This window comes from Neophocaena asiaeorientalis, unplaced genomic scaffold, assembly GCF_003031525.2.
Source record: "Neophocaena asiaeorientalis asiaeorientalis breed wild unplaced genomic scaffold, Neophocaena_asiaeorientalis_V1.1 scaffold134, whole genome shotgun sequence".
Classification (NCBI taxonomy): Eukaryota; Metazoa; Chordata; class Mammalia; order Artiodactyla; family Phocoenidae; genus Neophocaena; species Neophocaena asiaeorientalis.
Window position 1 is genome coordinate 27,832,472 of NW_020185339.1, and position 19,813 is coordinate 27,852,284.

A 19,813-nucleotide genomic window follows, 5' to 3' on the forward strand; every position below is an offset into this window, starting at 1 on the left:
TAAATTTTTATTTCCATGTATTGGAGTTTCATTTTTTAAAACATAAGACTGACAGATATATTTTATATGTGCATTGAAAAAAAGGGAAAGCAAATACAGTAAACCGTTAATAGCCATCATTTCTAGGTGATGAGATTGGATGTTTTGTATACTATTCCACAGCTTTACTGGGTTTCCATAATTTAGAGAAGTTCTCTTTCTCAGGATATAAAAATAATATATGTTCATTATAGAACATCAAGGTAACAGTTAAGTATAAAGAAGAAAATAAAAATGATATTGGATTTTCTTAATTTGAAGGCCATACCACAGAGAGCAGATTCTTACCAAAATAAGTTAAAATAATGCCCAGTTTTCAGTTTCCTAGATAAATTATGACATTGTGAGCAGGATTTTCCAATCTTCTAAAATCAATTGTCTTCTTTTTCTTTCCCCCAAAGCAACTGGTAATTCAATGCATATATGGAGGTGAGAAGGAGGAAACTATGTCCTGGTTGGATTAAAAAAATCTTGGAATGCTTACTTGCTTATTTAGCTTACTTGCCAGGGCACCAATTCATCACAGAAGGAAGCAGGAAACATGGACCTCAGGTCTCCTGAAAGAGGAGGAAGAGGTCTGAGGACATAGGGGCCCAGCAGGGCATTATTTAACAGCATGTCCAATGTCAGCTGGGCAGGCAAGCTGCTGCTTAAAGATGAATCGTTCCCTGGCCATGGTTTCACACTCCAACCAGATCTCAGGAACTACCTGGGGCCCAAAAGTAGAGATTTCTATATTTTGAATAAGATGTGCACAGTTTCATTACCACAGTAAGAAGCTAAAAGCAAAGACAGAATTAACTTACGTATCAACATGATGAGATGCGTATTATACGCCACGAAAAGTGAAGAGCTGTTGACTATGCAGACACGTGAAAAGGTTCCAGTAATAAAAGAACACAGAATATTATGTCTATAATTACAACTGTGCATGTGAAAACTAGTCACATACAACTATGCGGATTGGAGGGGATATAAAATCCCCTCAGGAGTTGCGATGAGGTAGGGATGAGGTACTCTGGAGAACTTTACCATTTCCTTACCACTTTGTTTACTGAAAGAGCTCTGTATAAAATCAAAGTAATTTTAAAAGACCCTAAATATAGGTTAGGTAAGGAGACAGCTATAAGGAGAGCTGTGAACCTCATAGATCATGCCTTCTTCCAAACTTCTAAATTCTATTGTGAAACATACTTGAGATTCAAAGAAAAAAATGACTCGCTGATCACGACACACAGTGACCACTTCAGTCTGGGAGCTCCTGGATCTTTCAGTCTGTTATACAGAATACCCACTAGGGGTCACCATTATGTTTAAATAGTGATGATGTTACAGTGTTTATTAACAATAAGTTTAGACAAATTTTCATTTCTTCTACAACACAAAGCCTCCTTTCTCAATGGTCAGCATGTACACAATTTATGGTTCTCTGGCAGAAAGAGACATCAGAGTCTTGCATGATTCTACTGTTTGAACATAATAACAATGATAACCTGGAAAAGAAGCTGATCTTTAGTACAAAACCATGCAAAATCTCCAAATCAGAAACATGGAGGAAAGCCAACCTTGGCTTCTTATCTTTCAACTCTGCCAATGATTAAACAGGAATTTTCACCTGTAAGAGTAACAGAGGGAAGGAGGATGTGCTCTGAGAACCAGCGAACATAATGCCTCAGCTTTTTAAGCAGACATGGTCACTGGTCTCGGGGGCTGGTGTCAGAGAAGAAATATATTAAATAAGTGATCACCCAGTCAGGTGTATCTTTTACAACGTGATCGGCGCTGAGAAGGAAAAAGACAAAGATCTCTGAGCCCACGTAATGAGGAATTTAATTTGTACTAGAGTTTCAGGAAGAGCCTGTTAAAAGGATAGGCTGATGCGGGCTTCAGTGTGGGGGTGGGGGTGTGGGGAGGGCTACTTTACACAGCAACGAGGTATTTGTATAAGTCCCGTGAGGGAGAAAAGCCTTGACAAGTCTAAGAAAGACTGGTGGGGCTGAAGCACAGTGAAAGAGGTGGAGTGAGACAAAATGAGGCCATAGAAGAAAAGCAGGGTCAGGTCACTTCTCCTTAACCAATCAGCGGCCTTTAAAGGGCTTTAGAAAGGGAATGACAGAATAACAATGATAATACAGTTATCAGTGAAAATACAGGCTCTTTAAACTCACAACACCATCTCATTTTACCTTTGCAATAACACCATCTGATAGATACCATAAAGGAGGCAGGACACCTACACCAGATTAAATCTGTTTTTCTACAGTGAGAGTGTGTCCATAATCACCTTGAATCATTATAAACAGAGCTTCCACTCCCAACTCCACCCTCCACCCTGGGTGAAGGTACCTTGAATCACTCAGAGACTCTTCCCTGGGAGCTCACTGAGGAGAGTTTTCCTCAGAAGGATGGGTGATTAACCTGCCTCGCTGCCTGGGGGAAGGGAGGAAAGAAAGAGTCCACATTCACAGTCTGGAAAGGGGCCATCTGCCTAGGGTAAATCTGAAGCTTCCTGGGCCACTTGGCATCAGGAAAATGGCTGTGTGTGGACTAAAAGAACACAATACTTAGAGCTTTGCCCTGAGAATCCAAGTGGGGTACCTTGGCTGAGCCGAGCAGAGTGGGCTCCTTCCTCAGAGTGACTGATGCAGGACCCAGGGTTAGCAGTGGGACAGCATTGCTGGTCACAAGGTGAGGATCGGTTTTCAGTAGCGCCCCACGAGGCACTGAGGAGCAGCAGCAGACTATGGGGTTCTTCCCATTTGGGTGTGGAAGCTACACTGACCACCTCTCCTCCTGCACTACCTATATCCCAGGGGGTTCTTGGACAATTCAAGAGGAAAGAGGAGCCCCAAAAGACAGCGGACTTCCTTCCAATGAGGCATGTGGGTACAGATAAGATTGCAATGCGTGCTCCAGTTCATAGCAACTATACAAGTGTCCAAACCTAGCTAATGAAAGGGCAGAACTGGGACTGGAATAAAAAATTCCATGTTCTTTCCATTATTCTGTGATCCTCACTTGGGAAGGAACTTTTAAATCAAAACGTGATAGAGAAAATACAATCGATCCCACCCCAAGCACACAAAGAGGCACTCTGTCTACTTAACATTTATATGGTTGGGAATGTTCTACAGCATTCCAAAATGCTGTTCTTGATTTCAGTAGCTAGTTTTAGGTTCACATCCCTTTGAATTTCCATAATATTTTGTTTAGAACTTTCTTACAGTGCTTATTTCACTCTACCTTTTTTTTGCGGTACGCGGGCCTCTCACTGTTGTGGCCTCTCCCGTTGCAGAGCACAGGCTCTGGACGCGCAGGCTCAGCGGCCATGGCTCACGGGCCCAGCTGCTCCGTGGCATGTGGGATCTTCCCGGACCGGGGCACGAACCCGTGTCCCCTGCATCGGCAGGCAGACTCTCAACCACTGCGCCACCAGGGAAGCCCCTATTTCACTCTATCTTTTATGATTCTCATTTGTACACCTATCTTTCCTATTTTATAGTATAAATAAACTTGAGGTCAGAGGCTGGTCTTAATTCATCTTTTATCTCCTGCAGTAATTAGCTCTGGGTATCACACTGCAAGCACCCAAAATTTTAGTTAAAATAAAGAAATTAAGATCTTTTCTGTCTCCTCACTTCCACCAATGGGAGTGGGTGGCTGGGAAAAACAAAGACAAAAGTGAAGAGATACCAACTTAAAGGATATGGTTAACTGTTAATCTGAGAAGGCTGCTTATTTGTGTATCTCTAAGCCGCAAATATTTTATGCAAAAATTTGTGCCTCTCACAATTTTCATACAATTACATGAGGTCTGTAAGAATAACAGGATCACAGACTATCCTTGAGAGCAGTTATCAGAGTCTTTAGAGAGAGAGGATAAAACTTACAAGGCTCTCTTTTCTTTCATTTTCACTCGGTTATATACACATTTGCACAATCTCAAAGGCAGGACTGAACTCAGAAGACCTGGGACGAAAGGGGTGGGGAACAACTGGCAAGTGCAGCATATGTACATACACTGGAACACTGGTGAGCAAATACCCTGCAGCAAAATAGGCAGCAACCACAAAAGGAATCCAAGTTTGGAAAGAAGCTTTGGGCCACCAGCACTTCTTACCAAGACAAGCTAGAAAATGCCAACACGTAAGCATAATCGTAAGCTGACACATCTTACCCCTAAAAGGGCAGCAGGTAAGGGCCCAGGGGAAAAATAATGTGGGAACCTAGCCCAGGAAGGAATATATAAAAGGCGAGATCCTATTCTGAAGCAGAAGACAAACACAATTAAATGAAGTGAAAGACAGTAGGACAAAGTCAATGGATGAAGGAAGAAAAACAAATGCACAAAGGTCACAAATGATCTCAAATACACGAAGACAGAATGGAATGTGTACATCAATGCCATGAAAAACAGAAGCTGCAGTAATGTCCTAAAGCAAAGGATGTGGGTCCAAGAGAAGATGCCACCGTTGAACTTCAAGGGCAGTTTTAAATAGCGGAGAGTTGCAAAGCAGAGCTGAGGCAGGGCTCGTTCTCAGAACCACCCAAAGGAGGGAGGCCCCCCAGTTTCAACACTTTAATCAGGCTGTGGTAGAGACCATTTGATCAGCTTGTTGGTGAACAACCAGCAAATAAGGTACTGACGTCTTTGAGATCTTTTAGATTGATAGAAATGATCTTGGTACAAGTTTTGAACAATCCTTAAATAGAAACGTTAGGATAAAGAATCCTGATTAAACACGGAAGAATAACACATCTATCTATCCCCACTCCTTCCTAAAACACCACCAGAATGATAATAAAGGCCTGTAGCAGGACAAAGAAACAATCAGTTCAGGAAGAGACAGCATCAAGAGTTGTCTCTATAAACATAATAATAAAACAATGGATTAACTGTAAAAAAAAAAAAAGAGAGAGAGAAAGAAAGGAAATGTAATCCTAGTAAACCAAGTGACTTAGCTGTGAATAATATTTACATAATCAAAATAATGCAAACACTGAATGCTGACTTGGCAACAACCAAAGTAGTACATTGAACAGACAGCCCACAATGAGTATGAGATGGGAGATGGGAAGGAAGGGGTAAAGGGAAGGGGAGCGTGTGGTGTCCAGGTGGCTGGGGGAAGAATGTGTAAGAGAGAAAAATTCTAATCTTTTACCTACAGAGGTAAATGCCAGAAGAAACAGTTAAAGCAGTTGAAAGAAGCTGTCTCTGGGGAAGAAGAGGACACTGCTTATTTTTGTTGTTGTTACAAACCTCGTAGTAGCATTTGACTCTGTAAAATAGATTCAGTAGTCTCATTTAAAAATAAAAATTAAGTAAAGAGGAATGCTAATATTGATGTTGTAATATAATACTGATGAGAATCAATATGTGTGCACAGTCTCTTGAGATTTAGTAGCTCTAAATTAAAAGATCTATTGAAGGTAGAGACAAGTTGCCAGGACCAATCACTCTCCAATCTGTAGAGTAATCTGTTTTTTTCATTATCTGACACTTCCATCTTCACAGATGTTTACGAAAGGAAATATTTCTAAATTCTAAATGTTCCTTCTGTTTAGTTCCACAAACATTTATAGAATTCTACTATGTGTCAGGTACTAATGCTAGAAACTGGGGACATGAAGAAATAATAATAAAAAAAGAATGTTCCTGATTATAAAGACTTTAAGAGTCCAGTAGGGGAATAAGACACACGAACAAACCATAATCTACGGGACAGTCAGAGAGAGCCTTTTATAAATGCAGTGCAGATCATGCGAGTGGGGACTGTTTGTGATAAGGCTGGTCAAGGAAGCCTTCTTAGTGTTAGTTGTAGCTGAGCAAACCCCTAGTAGACTGAGGGAGCAAGCCAGGGGGTCCCAGGCAGTCTTGTCCAATGCTGGCTGCCTCCTGATGTCTTAACAGTACTTGGAGCACAGAAAGCACATAGTAAATACGTGCTGACCTGAGGTTCTGTCAGCAACCCCGGTATCATTAGAATAAACTCTTTTCTATTAAAGCTGTTTGGAATTAATCAGTTACTTGTATGCAAAACATCTTAAGGATTAGACTACAGGAAGTTGTCTCCCTGCACAAAACCTTCCATTTTCTTCTAAATCCAAGAGTGGCCAAGAGCGACTAATTTACAGAGGAGTTAAGAGTGTATGTGGTTTGAATAATCAATTCTTTGGGCCTTGACAAAAGAGAGTTAATTTCTGGCCTCTTCTCCTTGCAAAGCTGCTAATAACTGAGGTGTGTGGGAAGCTTTATATCCAGGCTCTCATAGCTTCCAAGCCACTGAAAGATGTTCTATGGGTCATTCCTTTCAAAGAGCATATGGCTCAGAACGAGGAGATATGAACCTGCCACATCCTCATTTCTCCCTTGCCTCTCATAGTGAGAACATCTTGCGGCCCTGATGCCCTTTATCAAGATATGAATTTCATATGGCATGCCCTTAAGTACCAGATAAAGTTTGGGTTTTGTAGAAACTAAAGAAACAACAATCAGTTCCAATGTTGACAGGTTTAAGTGATTTCCAAGGGTAATTTTGAGACATCAGATTTTTGTCATACAGTAAGTTTAGAATCTAACCCCTGTGATGTTAGTGAACTAAGCTATGTTTATTATTACCCCAAATTGTCCTTACTCAATTTCCACTAAGTATTTTCCTCAACCATGTGTTCTCTTCCATATTTCCCCATTTTCCCTGTTACATTGTTAATTTTTTTCTGAAGGTCCTATTTTAAAGATTTATGTAACATTTGAGAAAAGAAATCTAAAATATACATAAATATGCGACCTAAGATAACTCCAAAGCAATTCTGTATGGAAAACCACTCACTAAATTTTTAGATAAGCACGTGCATGTAATTGTCCTAGTAGTACAATGCTGCAAGCAGTATTACTTTTTTCTTTCGAGAGAGACTGGTGGAGAATGTTACTTTTATATACTACACTCAAGGAGCCACCCTCACAATGAAGCACACCTCACAACTGGAGGAAATGAAATCTAACAAGGTAACAGAAAGAGTTTGAAAGAGGTTGAATCCCTCTAGAAGTAAGTAGGAAACTCCTACTAAAAGTGTTAAAATGACTTTCATTTTAATCCTATATAAATTCTATATAAAGCATTAATACAATTCAGTAAGTTTAAAATCTGCATTAAATCCAATGCCAGTAAAAAAAAATCAAACTAAATGCCTTCTTCAAAATCTACAAAGACAAACGGGGTAAAAATGTCAAGGTGTAATCTCTTCTTTTGCTACAGAATCCATACAATATAACCCAGCCCTACAAACAATCCATTTCTGGGAAAGACATGAATAGATTCAAGAACAAAGGTGGGAAAAGAAAGTGACAAACACAAATTGAGAGACTTTTTACCACTAAGAAAAGTCTCCCTTGAAAAGCTCTAGGGAGACAGGGCATTGGTTCTCCATACCAGCAACCATCACCTGGGAACTTGACAGAAATGCAAATTCTCGAACCCCAACCTGGACCTCTGAGAACAGGGTCCTGCAATCTGTATATGAACAAGTCCTCTAGTGATTCTGATGTAGGCTAAAATGTGAGAACCACTGATATAGAGTGAGATGTCAGGAGGGCTTGAGGTCTTGCCTTGGGAATTCCAACATTTAACAGAGGAGAAGGAGCCTGCAAAGATGACTAGGAGCAACATGAAGAGAGGAGTAAGAAAATGAGGAGAGTGTCTCAAGAGGCAGAGTGGCAAATAGTACTGAGATATCACTTATGGCAGCTTCAGAAGGGACTGGAATGGGCTGAGAAGTGAGAAGGTGTTGAGAAAACAGGGATAGTAAATATAGACAGTTCTCAGCAGTCTGATCATAAAGGGGAGACAGACAGGGTAGAGATGGAAGTGGTCGACAAGGGAGGATTTTTTTTTTGGCCATGCCACACAGCTTGCAGGATCTTAGTTCCCTGACCAGGGATCGAACCTGGGCCCCAGCAGTGACAGTGCCGAGTCCTAACCACTGGACCACCAGGGAATTCCCAAGGGAGGATTTTTTTTAAAAAGAACAGTAATGAGTATGATCAACGTCTGGGGGAATAATCTGGTTGAGAGGGAGAGAGTGACAGTACAAGAGAGACAGGGAGCTGACTGCAGTGGCATACCGAGGGGGCAGTGCAGCCGTCTGACTCAGCGGGAGGAGATTTTACTACTTACAGCATTTAGAATTGCTATCCATGGTGATAAGAAAAAGCCGACCAACTTTTTGTTGGTTTTATTACTGCTTTTAAAATTTCTATAGATACTGCACCCCTCACTGCCTGCACTGGGGTGGCCCACTCCCACTGCCCTGTCCTTGGTGTCACGGGATGATAGTAAAAGGTTTCTGAAGAGGGAGGAGGAGATGGGATCAAAAGCCCAGGTGAAAGGACTGCCCTTGGTTAGGAGGGACAGATCACCTCTTCAACCAGAAGGGAGGAGGTGATAAACATGATGGGCACTGATGTGGTGAGTTTGAAGTCTAATAGCGGGAAGGAGATGCCATCAAATGGCTTCTATTTCCCCCATGAGGTCACATGCAAGACCATCCCTACTGTGAGATGCTATGTCACATTCTCTTGGCCTGCTGCAACTAAATGTCTGCTCCGTCATATCCATTCTCACTAAGCAACCTTCTATGCGTGATCAAGCTCCTCTCGTAGGCCGGCCCGTGGGGCAAGAATGTGCTGACCACACAGACTTGAATGCGTCTCAGTGGTTTCTCATAGTAAATTGATAAACTGGTTTTTGAACATGATTTGGTTTCTTTGTAGCCTGACAACAGATATGAGACAGACCATGGTCCTTTTTATAGTTACATTCCTTACTGAGTTATTTTCTCAGGATCTGATTGCTTTTGCACAAAGTGACTACAGTAAATCTCTGGGCCTACAGAGGCATGGACCAGATCCATAATTAAGCAGCCAATCAGAGGACTCCCCTTTTCTGTCATGCCTTGCTCAGCAAAAGCTGGCTTTTCATTAGCTGTCACTGGCCTGATTTCCACCCTTTTCTCTCAATTCATTTCCACATCCATCTGTTCATTAAGATATTTTAAACTGGCTATCACTGAATTGACCTACTAGTTTCTGCAGGGAGGAATTTCCAAGAATGATGCAGGAAATAAAACAAGGACTTCAGTGAAATCGATTGGTATACCATCATTGCTCATTTATTTATTCCATTATCCATTCAACAAATATTTACAGACTATAAACCTTGTGCAAGGCTTGATATTAGAACCATGGGGGATCCAAAGCCCTCAAAGGATTATAATCCAGAAATAAAAGCAATTATTAGTTCCACAAAACACAGTCTTGTGGAAATGGACTCTGACTGACTGCAGGGGGGAAGTTAGAAATAAAGAAAAAACTCTTTATAGTAAAAGTGATTAAATAGAAACAGGCTATCAAAGGAAATCCTGGAGGCTGAGTAACTTTAAAAATATGATGACTTAGAAACAGACAGCTTTGCCTAGAGGCAAAGGTTCCAGCAACCCGCCTGGAATTAAGCACAGAAGTGACTCAGAACTTTCTGATATACAAAGAACACGCCAGTCTCTTTGCAGAAGGAATAAGTCAGGCTGTGAAATAGTTTAAAAGTTTATTTAGGGTTCTTACCCCCACATGCTCAGGGACTGCAATCCTTGGGTTGCCTTGCAAACTAAATCTGTCCCTCCTCCTTATCTTTGCCCCACTTGCTCCTCTCCATTACAGTTCATGCTCAGGCATTAAAAAGATGCAGTTTTTCCATAACCTGGAATTTTCTGCCATTGAATCATGTCAGCTACGCATAGACACACTACCACTCAAGTTCTGTATAAATGATTTGATGACGTTGGGTATTTTAAAAGTGCCTACCACACAGCAGATGCTCAATTAAGATTCATTTCCTCCTTTCCTTCCTTCTGTTTTTTCTCTTCCCTGGTGAGGGAGGGAAAAAACAGGAACCAACAAAAAAGACAGGTCTCCTGTAAGACAGCATTCTTACTGAAAAGGTTTAAGCCACTTCTCATTGCCTACCTTGTGTCTGCGGGATGTAAGGAGACAGGAGTTTTGACCTTTTCTTTTCATATCCCTTCTGTGTGATGTCCCCTAAAATAGCAAGAACAGAAACAGGTTATGCATTATTCTTACTCTGTGGTTGTTCACTGTAGAAATAAAATTAATTACAGAGTGTTACAGAATTACTACATAGAGAGTAGGAAAAAAATGTATAGTTCTTTGCCAAGGATTTTGCTATGTGTGATTTCCCACAGGATTGGAGTTGACTTCTTGTGGAAAATTGCAGGGCTTGTCCCTACACCAATCTAGCAGAGCAGTATGCTGCATTCCATGTCAGAGATTCCCAAGTTCCTAGGGCACCCTTGTTTCCGTGGTATTTAAGATATACAAAATGGAACATGGCAAGGCTGGCAGACAAATGAACTTCTCTCCAAGGATTATAGTTTGACCAAATGAATGCAATTGACTTGGGAGGTATTCAATTACATTGCTCTACAGAACCACATAAAAATCAAAAGTCCAGTTAAGGGGAGAAGTCAAGGTTCACACACTGGGATGGGATTTTTGAAATGCACGTTTGCACCCTAGGATCTGTGCTGGAACTTGGAGCTGGAATTCCCATATCCTCTCCACTTGGTTCACTGGTTTGTATTATTTCTATTCATGTATGTCTTTTTCACAAGGTTAAATGAAAAAGTACATATACAATAAATGCAAAAAGGATAAAACTGATTAATAGAGGAGAAACTCTGTGGCTGAAGAGTTCAAGAAATATGCTTGGTGCTAAAGAAAGGGTAGAAAATGGATGGGCAGAGAGCATGGTTAAAAGGACCAGGAAATGCAGCAGGAGAACAAAGGGACATTTAAGGGACAGTGAGTAATTCAAAGCTGGGGGAATAAATATATCTGGTGAATAAATATATGTGGTGGGGAGAAAAAAGCCTATTCTGATGGATACAGAGATTTGAAATCATGGTTGATGAACGTTAGATGTGTTGGCCTCAGCATCTGACTGATGGAGCAGATGGCGGAGAGGCAGCAGGGCTCACTGAAAGGCTTAAGCAGGGGAGTAACACTTGCATATCACAGAGTGCAGCAAGTTTATTCTTCCTGAGGAGCGTGGAACCAAGGGTAAAAGCCAGAGAGGCTAGTTCTTGCCCCAGTGCTACTACAGTGATCTGGGCTAGTAGCTTAAATTAAAGATAGAGGTAGAAGGGATGAAAAGAAGTGAATGGATTAAGAGAGACATTAGGGAGGAAGACTAGATAGGATTTGATGACTGGTTCAGTGTAGGATGGAGAAGGTTTTTGGCTTGAGCAACCAGGCAGATGGTCATGATATTCTCTGACAGAGAAATACAGCAAGAAGTGCATGTTTGGTGGGTTGAAGAAGATAAGAGTTGAGCTTAGGAAAGGGCTATGAGACACACAGGAGGAGATGTCCAATCAACAGTTGGCTACATGAATCTAGAACTTCAGAAAGAGATATTGATTTGGAACCATCAGGATATAGTTGAAAAATAAATCGATACAATCTCTGGAATAATTTGGCAATTTCTATCAAAATTCTGATTCACCAACTGCACTTCTAGGAATTTATTCAACGATAAAATTCACAGAGGTGCACAAAAATCAGTATAGGAATATTCCCTGACCCATTCTTTGTCATGGAAAAACTGGAAGGTCTCTAGATGCTTACATTATAGACCATCTGTATCAGTGGCTTTCAACTAGGAATGACTTTGCCCTCCAGGGGACAACTGACAACGTCTGGAGACATTTTTGTCATAACTAGAGGAAGGGATGCTACTAGCATCTAAAAGATAGAGGCCAGGATGCTGCTAAGCATCCTGCAATGCACAGGACAGGCCCATGACAAAGAATTAACCAGTCTAAAATGTCAGTAGTGTTGAGGACAAGAAACCCTGATCCACATAATATTATGCAGGTATTCCAAATGTACTGGCACAGGAAGCTCTCTAAAATGTATTAAGGGGGGACTTCCCTGGTGGCGCAGTGGTTGAGACTCCACACTCCCAATGCAAGGGGCCCAGGTTCGATCCCTGGTCAGGGAACTGGATCCCACATGTACACTGTGGCTAAGAGTTCACATGCCACAACTAAGGAGCCGATGAGCCACAACTAGGGAGCCCCCCTGCCGCAACTAAGGAGCCCACGTGCCACAACAAAGGAGCCCACCTTAAGGAGCCCATGTGCCGCAACTGGGGAACCGGCAAGCCAAAACTTGAGACCTGGCACAACCAAATAACTAACTAAATAAAAATATTAAAAAAACTTTTAAAAAATATATTAAGGGTAAAAGGCAAGTTGCAGAACACTAGGTATAATAGGAACTAATTTTGTAAAAAAAAAAAAAAGGTAATAGAAATGTTTGCATATATAAAGAAAATAGTCTAGAAGGCTATATATATATACATATACATATATTAAATGTTTATCCTTAGGGGAATGAGATTATGGGGGATTTTCATTTGTTTTATATACTTTAACAGAGTTTGATTAAAAAAAAAAAAAGCCTGAACAACTTGTATAATCTCGACAATAAAGTTTTTTTCATTAAGAATGAATAGTTCTGTAGATATATATTTGTTAACATAATAAGATGGTTAAATTATATAACAGGAAAAAAGGCAAGATACTAATCAGTTTACACAGTATATTCAATTTCTGGAATAACAACATTTTTATACATACATGTATATGCACAGAAAAAATTCTGGATTTTTATACACCAAAATATTGAGTGGTTAGTTATGGCCTGCAAGATTATGGATTGGTTTTAGCTTCTTTGCAATTTTGCTTGCCTGTACTTTATAAGTTTTCTACAATGAGCATCCATTATTTCAAGAAACAAACATTTTAAAACTGCAATCATGACTACTTACTAGACTATACAAATTTAATCACAATGGCCCTTCATCTCTGTTTTCCTAGTGAAGTAAGAAAAACCCACAGTGCATTTTTGGAAATCAAAACCAAGCCTTGTCAAATCAGCAAACTGCAGAGTTTAGGTAATCTCTAATAACACACAAAACTAATAGAGATGTGGGAGCCTACCAAGGAAACATTCCTGAGAAACAGGAAATCATGTCTTTTATTGCAAAAGAAACAAGCATTCTCCTGTCCCATTCCCCACTCACAAGCTCCCCTACCTCTACCACGCACACACACACACACGCACACACGCGTGCGTACACACGCGCGCACACATGCCACTCCCTGAAAAGCACAAAGACCACTTCTGCTGGCTCAGAACACATCTGATAAAGTGAAAAAGGCCTTTAAAAGCTTTCTTCAGTGTTTAGAGTATCAACCATTCACTGTCGGTAAATGATCGTGGGACAAACTGCTAGACTTGGTATCATGGAGATTACTCAACCACCAACCATCTCAGGTTTTGAAAAAGGTCAATAAAGAGAGTCTGATTCAGCCATGCCAATTAGCTCCATTTGTTCCATAAACGAGCAAAGACAGTGAAGAGCCCTAGGAGAAGATGCACTGCAAGGAGAAGTGAGGACTATGGTGATATAACTTACAAATGCCCCCTCCCTTTTCTCTGAGTACAAGACCCTGCTCAAAAGTCACCTCCTCTGTGACACTTGCCACCAATTGTTACTCACTTCCTCCTGGTGCCCCTACAACTCTGCACACACTTCTGTGATAGCACTCAGCACATCACTGGTATTTTAATTATTTGTTTACACATCTATGTCCCTACTAGACTGTGCACTTGAGGGCAGGGCCTGTGTCTTGTTTATCTCTGTAGCCCGCCTGCAGCCCCGCACAATAGACACTTATTGAATGAGTGACTGAATGAATTGGTAAAATGAAGGCAGTGAAAGAACAATAAATCAACGAGACACATGTGCTTGGGTGGAAATCGGAGAATGAGTGGGGAATGGGTCTTTACATTAGCAGGAGCTGAAACACCCAGGGAGAGAAATTTAGTGAACCAAAAGTTTACTGAAATTCGACAGCTAGACCTCGAAGGTGGCCAGAAAAGCAAGAGAGGAATAGTACATAAATCACTGGGCACTAAAATCGGAAGGAACTCCCACCAGATAGTGAGGTATCCCTTAGTCAGAGAGCAAGACCAGACAGAAGGAATTCAGTTATCCCACATAACTGAATTTGTTATCCACATTTCTGTCATTGCCTCCTACAGTCTGTGCTCTTATCACTCTTACCACCTGTAGTTAAGCACTAAAGCAATGCTTTTTTTGCACTAAAAAAATGCTTTTCGCTGCACTAAAGCAATGCTTTCTAAACTTGCCCAATTTTTAAGAATCACCCGAGGAATTTGTAAAAATACAAATTCCCAGGCCCCTCCCATGAAGACACTGATCCACTAAGTTTGGATTAAGATCCAGATACTGTGTTTCTAACAAGTTCCTTCCAATGAGTCTCAAAATTCAAGAAGTTTGGAAATCGCTGCACTGAAGAATCCTGTCTGGAGTGTGCTGGACAGTTCTGCTGACTTAATGTGAGAAAGGTGCGTGAGAAGGTTGTCTCGGCGACATGGCCTCCAGGGAGAGCACGGAGCCTCCGGAGCTCACAGATACTAAGTCACACCACAGGCATTCTTACTCACAACAGATTTTTTGCCAGCTGGCATATAAAACAAAAAGGAGTGCCGTAACTATACCTGTATAAAATTTGCATTAAAATGGCATAGAGCTAAGTTAAACCTGTTGTTCAAGTTTTTTGAGAAGTAAACAAATACAGGGAGGATTAGCCTTCCCCTCCCACTAGGGTAACGTATTTCTTCACCCACTTAGTGAACACTTAGAAGAGTAGCCACTTCAGAGGTCGGCAGCACCCAGCAGGTGTGAAGGCTCCTGGCCTGATGAGACAGGGACCCAAGAGACCAGCCCTGAGCAGTCAGAGACCCACGTGACCCAAGACTGTCTAGATGCTTCAGCACCACCACAGTCTTGAAGAGCCACACCAGACCGATGGAGAGATGGGTGTGTGGGGAAGAACAGAAAGGAAGTGTGTTCCCAACTTCTCTCCTCGCCACCTGGGATCAATGAAAGTGGCTTGGCTCAGGCAGCCCGCAACTCATCTCCCAGCAGAATGACAGAGCGCCTGGGAGGAGGTGGGTGCGAGCCTGCCAGCCAACCCAGCCTCTTAAAGGTCAGCGATGATAGGAGGAATAGTCCCACAAGTCAGTTAGCAGTTCGGGGAGTGTATGTTTACACTGGAGGAGCGGCGCCATGCTGTGGTTCAGAACCTAAGAGCTAGACACAGCTGCACCTGGAGCACAGCCTTATCACTTCCTGGCTATCTGACTCTAGACAAGTTTCACTTAACCTCTTGATAAGTCTCGGTTTCCATGTCTGCAAAATGGGGAACAATAATATCTATGCTGCAAAGTTTTTATTTGTGATTAAAAGTACTTAGTGTGGGGACTTCCCTGGTGGCACAGTGATTAAGAATCCACCTCCCAATGCAGGGGACATGGGTTCAAGCCCTGGCCCGGGAAGATCCCACATGCCGCGGAGCAACTAAGCCCGTGCACCACAACTAGTGAGCCTGCGTGCTGCAACTACTGAAGCCTGTGTGCCTAGAGCCCGTGCTCTGCAACAAGAGAAGCCACCGCAATAAGAAGCCCACACACCACAACGAAGAGTAGCCCCCACTCGCCGCAAGTAAAGAAAGCCTGCACGCAGCAACAAAGACCCAACATAGCCAAAAATAAATAAATAAAATAAATTTTAAAAATTAAAAATATAAAAATAAAAGTACTTAGTGTGGGTTCTGGGATATCAAAAGTTCCAATAGCCATAAACATTTACTGAAGGCCTACGCTACTGGCTGGGTGGGGCAAGGGCAGGCAACTATGTTCAGAGAGAGGAGACAAGGCACACAGCATCACTAATACTCCACAATGAAGCGCCATGGACAGGTGCACACCAACTGCAGCGTGGGGCCCAGAAGGGAGTGTCGTGCTCTCTACTTGGGTACCGAAAGAAAGCTCTACAGAGTGGTGACATTGGTCTGGGTCTGGCCTTTCTACTATCAGAGCTATGACATGAACTCCTAATGGCGCAGTCACTTATTGCTTTACCAGTTTTCCTCTGCTGCATGGGTATGGCCGTGTTTGGTAGTTCCTTTATGATTCTCATCTCCCAGAGAGAAGTAGGGCAATGTTAAGTAATTCTCACAGATGACCTTGTGCAGCACCCTGAGCAGTTAGGTGCTAAGTAAACACAGGGTCTGGGAAATTCTGGAGGGTCACCAAGTCGGATGTAAGTATGGTGTTGGACAAGGATTACAGCTTGTTGAGAGCAAGGATTACAGCTCTAGCCATAAACTCTTTCTGCTCCGAAGGAAATAAAAAGGTACGTGCCACGGCAGCTCTGCCTCAAAGTCACACCTATTCAGTCAGAGGGGGCAATGGCTGGGGGGATTTGGAAGATGCCACAAAAAAACATTTTTGAGCACTGAATGGATGACACACAGAGTGTTAAGCAAAGATGAATAAAATAGTATCCATGTTTTCAAGAAGTTTCAGGTCTAAAAAAATAACTACAATAAACGTGACAAGTGCTACATTAGAGATTATGTACAAAGTCTTATGTAAGTATGAAGGAAGTAACGGTGATAAAAGATAATTATAATATTCAGTAAGAATAAATAAGTAAACAACAACACTTATCAAGGGCTTACTATGTATCAGTCTCTGTTGAAGAGCCTCACAGCAGTCTTATCAGGTGACATTATCATCATTCCCATGTTATAGGATGAGGGTAGTGAGGCACAGGAAGTTTAAGCAACTTGCCCACAGTCATACCTATTAAGTGCTATGGTCAAGAACTGAACCCAGGCAGACCTGGCTCCAGGGCGCCTCCTCTTAAACACTACACTACATTCATTTTCAGAGAGAAGCTCCAAATTCAGCTTCAGAAACATTGGGAAGACTTCACAGAAGTTGCTCTTGGGTGGGGTCTTGAAGGATGACTTCAGACAGAGAGACACTGAGGGTGAAGACACTATTTCTCAAACCCTCAGCTGTGAAAGAGAGTGGCATGCTTGGAGCAACAGGCAGATATGAGAGCTGTAAATTCAGTCTCCCGCGAACAGGGCAGGACACCGGCCCTACCGCTGCTCCTGCAGGTCCAGCCAAAGGGGAGCATCAACATGGGATCCTCAGAGGCTTGAAGTTTAGGGCTTATATAATCTCATGGGTCATCAATTTACTTCCCCCTTCCTTAAATGCCTCTATATAATGCAGCCACCATTCTAGATTTTCAAAATATTCTGACAATTCATTTAATCTGCCAAAAACTCCTCTTCAATATACAGAAAAGGCATGACCTTTATGACAGAACAAGAAACTGAGACATGAAAAGATAAATATCTTTTTTAAGGATACACGGCTAGACTAGAATCTGGGTCTTTGGTCATATTGTTCTTTGTCCATTGTTCATTTGTAAGTGGCCCCCAAATCAGACACAATAAAAGTATAAAACTAACCTATTGTTCATAAAATGAACAGCATGGGACAAACAATTTTTATGACTCACCCCAAAATATAGATGACTTTCAAGAAGGCATTAAACACCAGCAGCACCACCACTACCACCCTGCCTGCAACAGGGCTCTGGGTGAATTGTCTCTTTTAGCCATTTTTTAAATGAGACAGCCAACTGTAGAAAATGTCCAAGTGCATTAAAAAACAGTCAGCAAGAAGTGATTACACATCATTACTAAATACTCAGCTAAGGGAGAATGTGGCCTCTCTGTTTTGTTAAGGAGTAATTAGGAGGGAAAGAAATGAGAGACGGAGAAGAAAAAGTTCTAGAGTCATCACCTTTAAATCTATACCTGTATCTAAATCCTATTCTATCCTCTACATGTAAATGTTAGACCAGGAAGGTGGGACATGTTGGCTATGACTGGAGATGGGGAGTCGGACTGGGGTTTATGGCTATTCGTATGTTAGGAATATAAATACACACATAGAGAGAAAGAGCCAAAATATAGCTGAGAATGTGAATGGGGTCAGTCTTAGCAAAACTGAAAAGGGCAGAGGATTTGGATCATATCCAGGAGACATGGGCTAGAAGACAAAGAAAGTTATCGATCATTAAATTTTACCATGTTCTCCTTACAATGACAATTCCATTCAATGAATTACATGTACCAGCCACGGATCCTCCAAATATCCTCCTTCCAGAGGTGATATATAAAGGTTCACAAACATACAAAATAAAGGCTCATCATCACCGAAAACAATGGCCTTACCCCTTAAGCCATATTTAGAGGCATTTTGGCCTTTGTCTTTTCCTAGCCAGTTTTCTTCTCTTATCTGAACTAAAAGGGGCTAAGAGGACTCCAAAGAATTTGAAACCTTGAATTACTTTTAAAACTCTCTGAAGTTTCTTTCTGCACATAGATAGGACTAATCTTATGTTGAAAGGAGGGTGAAAAGATACAATATTTTCATAGTCTAGCAGAAGTAAACCTCTGTTAAAATACTTCAATCTGCTGAAAGATGAGAACTTTTATTTTATCTAATTTTTCTTTTGGAAAAAATCAGTGATTCTAAAGTATTCAACTGGCAGCCTATAAAAGCTACGGTCTTCTCTTCTTTTAACTTTGCTAATCTTACAAAAGATTTTCAAGAAAATTTAACTTCAAGACATTCAAATTTCCATTCTCTGTAGATGTCCTCTCACCTCATTTAGGACAATAACTAGACATTTTCCACATCAAGAACCTGAGAGTAAGCCCAGACTGCTTTCTCCCAAAACTCAAACCATAGAATTGCTTTGGCTGCACCATTCTGTTTTCTAGGTCAAATATATATGAATTCTTACAGATGGTATTTCACCTAAGGCACCAAGCAAGTTCAAACGAATAAAAAGCAACAGAGTAAAAACACTTGAAACACACGGAGAAACCAAACTCTAAGTCTACTACATCATCAGGCAGCTGGCTAAACTAATTCATCTAATGCAAAAGGTATGTTCATGTGTCCATTAGAAAAACTATGTCTGCAAATAAGAGATCTGCTATACAAATGACCTGAATGTTTAACCAGGACAGGAGGAATCCCTGAGATGGTTCAGCCAGTAGAAAAAGCACAGGGTTTAGCATCAGGCAGACCTGGACCTGGGTTTGGACCCTCAATCTGCCATTTACTGGCTCCTGGACAAGTTACTGAACAACTCTGCCTCAGTTTCATAATAGGTAAAATTGGAATAACTCCTACCTTGAGGGCTTATGATGAGTCTTGAATGAGAGAATACATGCAAAAGTTCCTGGCACGTAGCACACACTCGACTAGTTGTATTTGACACCACTCCAGCCCCAGTCCCACCCATAAGTCCTAACATAAACTTTATCCTTAAAAGGGTTATTTAGAAAATTCTGGGTTGGTAGGTTCCCTTTAAAAAAAAAAAAAAATTTAAAAGAGGAGAGAGTGCATTGTCTCTAAAGACACATCATGGCACAGTTCTAGATCCTTAGCAGTAGGAGCCAGTGAAGTTAGTGACTTTGGGTGCTAAGAGTCTAAAAGAAGGAAAACATATCAAAGAGGAAGAACGAACATCTAAACCAGAAACGAGCAGATTAGTTCAAATAAATATATATAAATGTCTGTAAATAAAACAGTGCCATTATGCACAAAACAGGATTACATGCATCTGACTATGGATGTTGTAGTTTTAATTTAGGGCTAAAACTGCAAATGACTCGGGCGGGTGGGGAATGGGGAAAAAAAAAAAAGAAAAAGAAAAAAAGTAAT

The 19,813-nt window shown here is 41.3% G+C and overlaps 1 protein-coding gene and 1 non-coding gene across 4 annotated transcripts in view; both read right to left on the minus strand.

Moving 5' to 3' along the window:
• DIP2B (DIP2 acetate--CoA ligase B (putative)) overlaps nucleotides 1-19,813 on the minus strand; it is a 235,873-nt gene that overhangs the window by 106,105 nt on the left and 109,955 nt on the right. For all 3 annotated transcript variants that reach the window (XM_024736531.1, XM_024736532.1, XM_024736530.1), the window contains exon 2: nucleotides 10,058-10,129. In XM_024736531.1, the coding sequence (XP_024592299.1) occupies nucleotides 10,058-10,129 (72 nt within the window). The remainder of the gene's footprint in view (nucleotides 1-10,057; nucleotides 10,130-19,813) is intronic.
• On the minus strand, nucleotides 7,963-8,034 carry TRNAD-GUC (transfer RNA aspartic acid (anticodon GUC)). Its single transcript has one exon. It is a non-coding gene; the product is annotated as a tRNA-Asp (tRNA).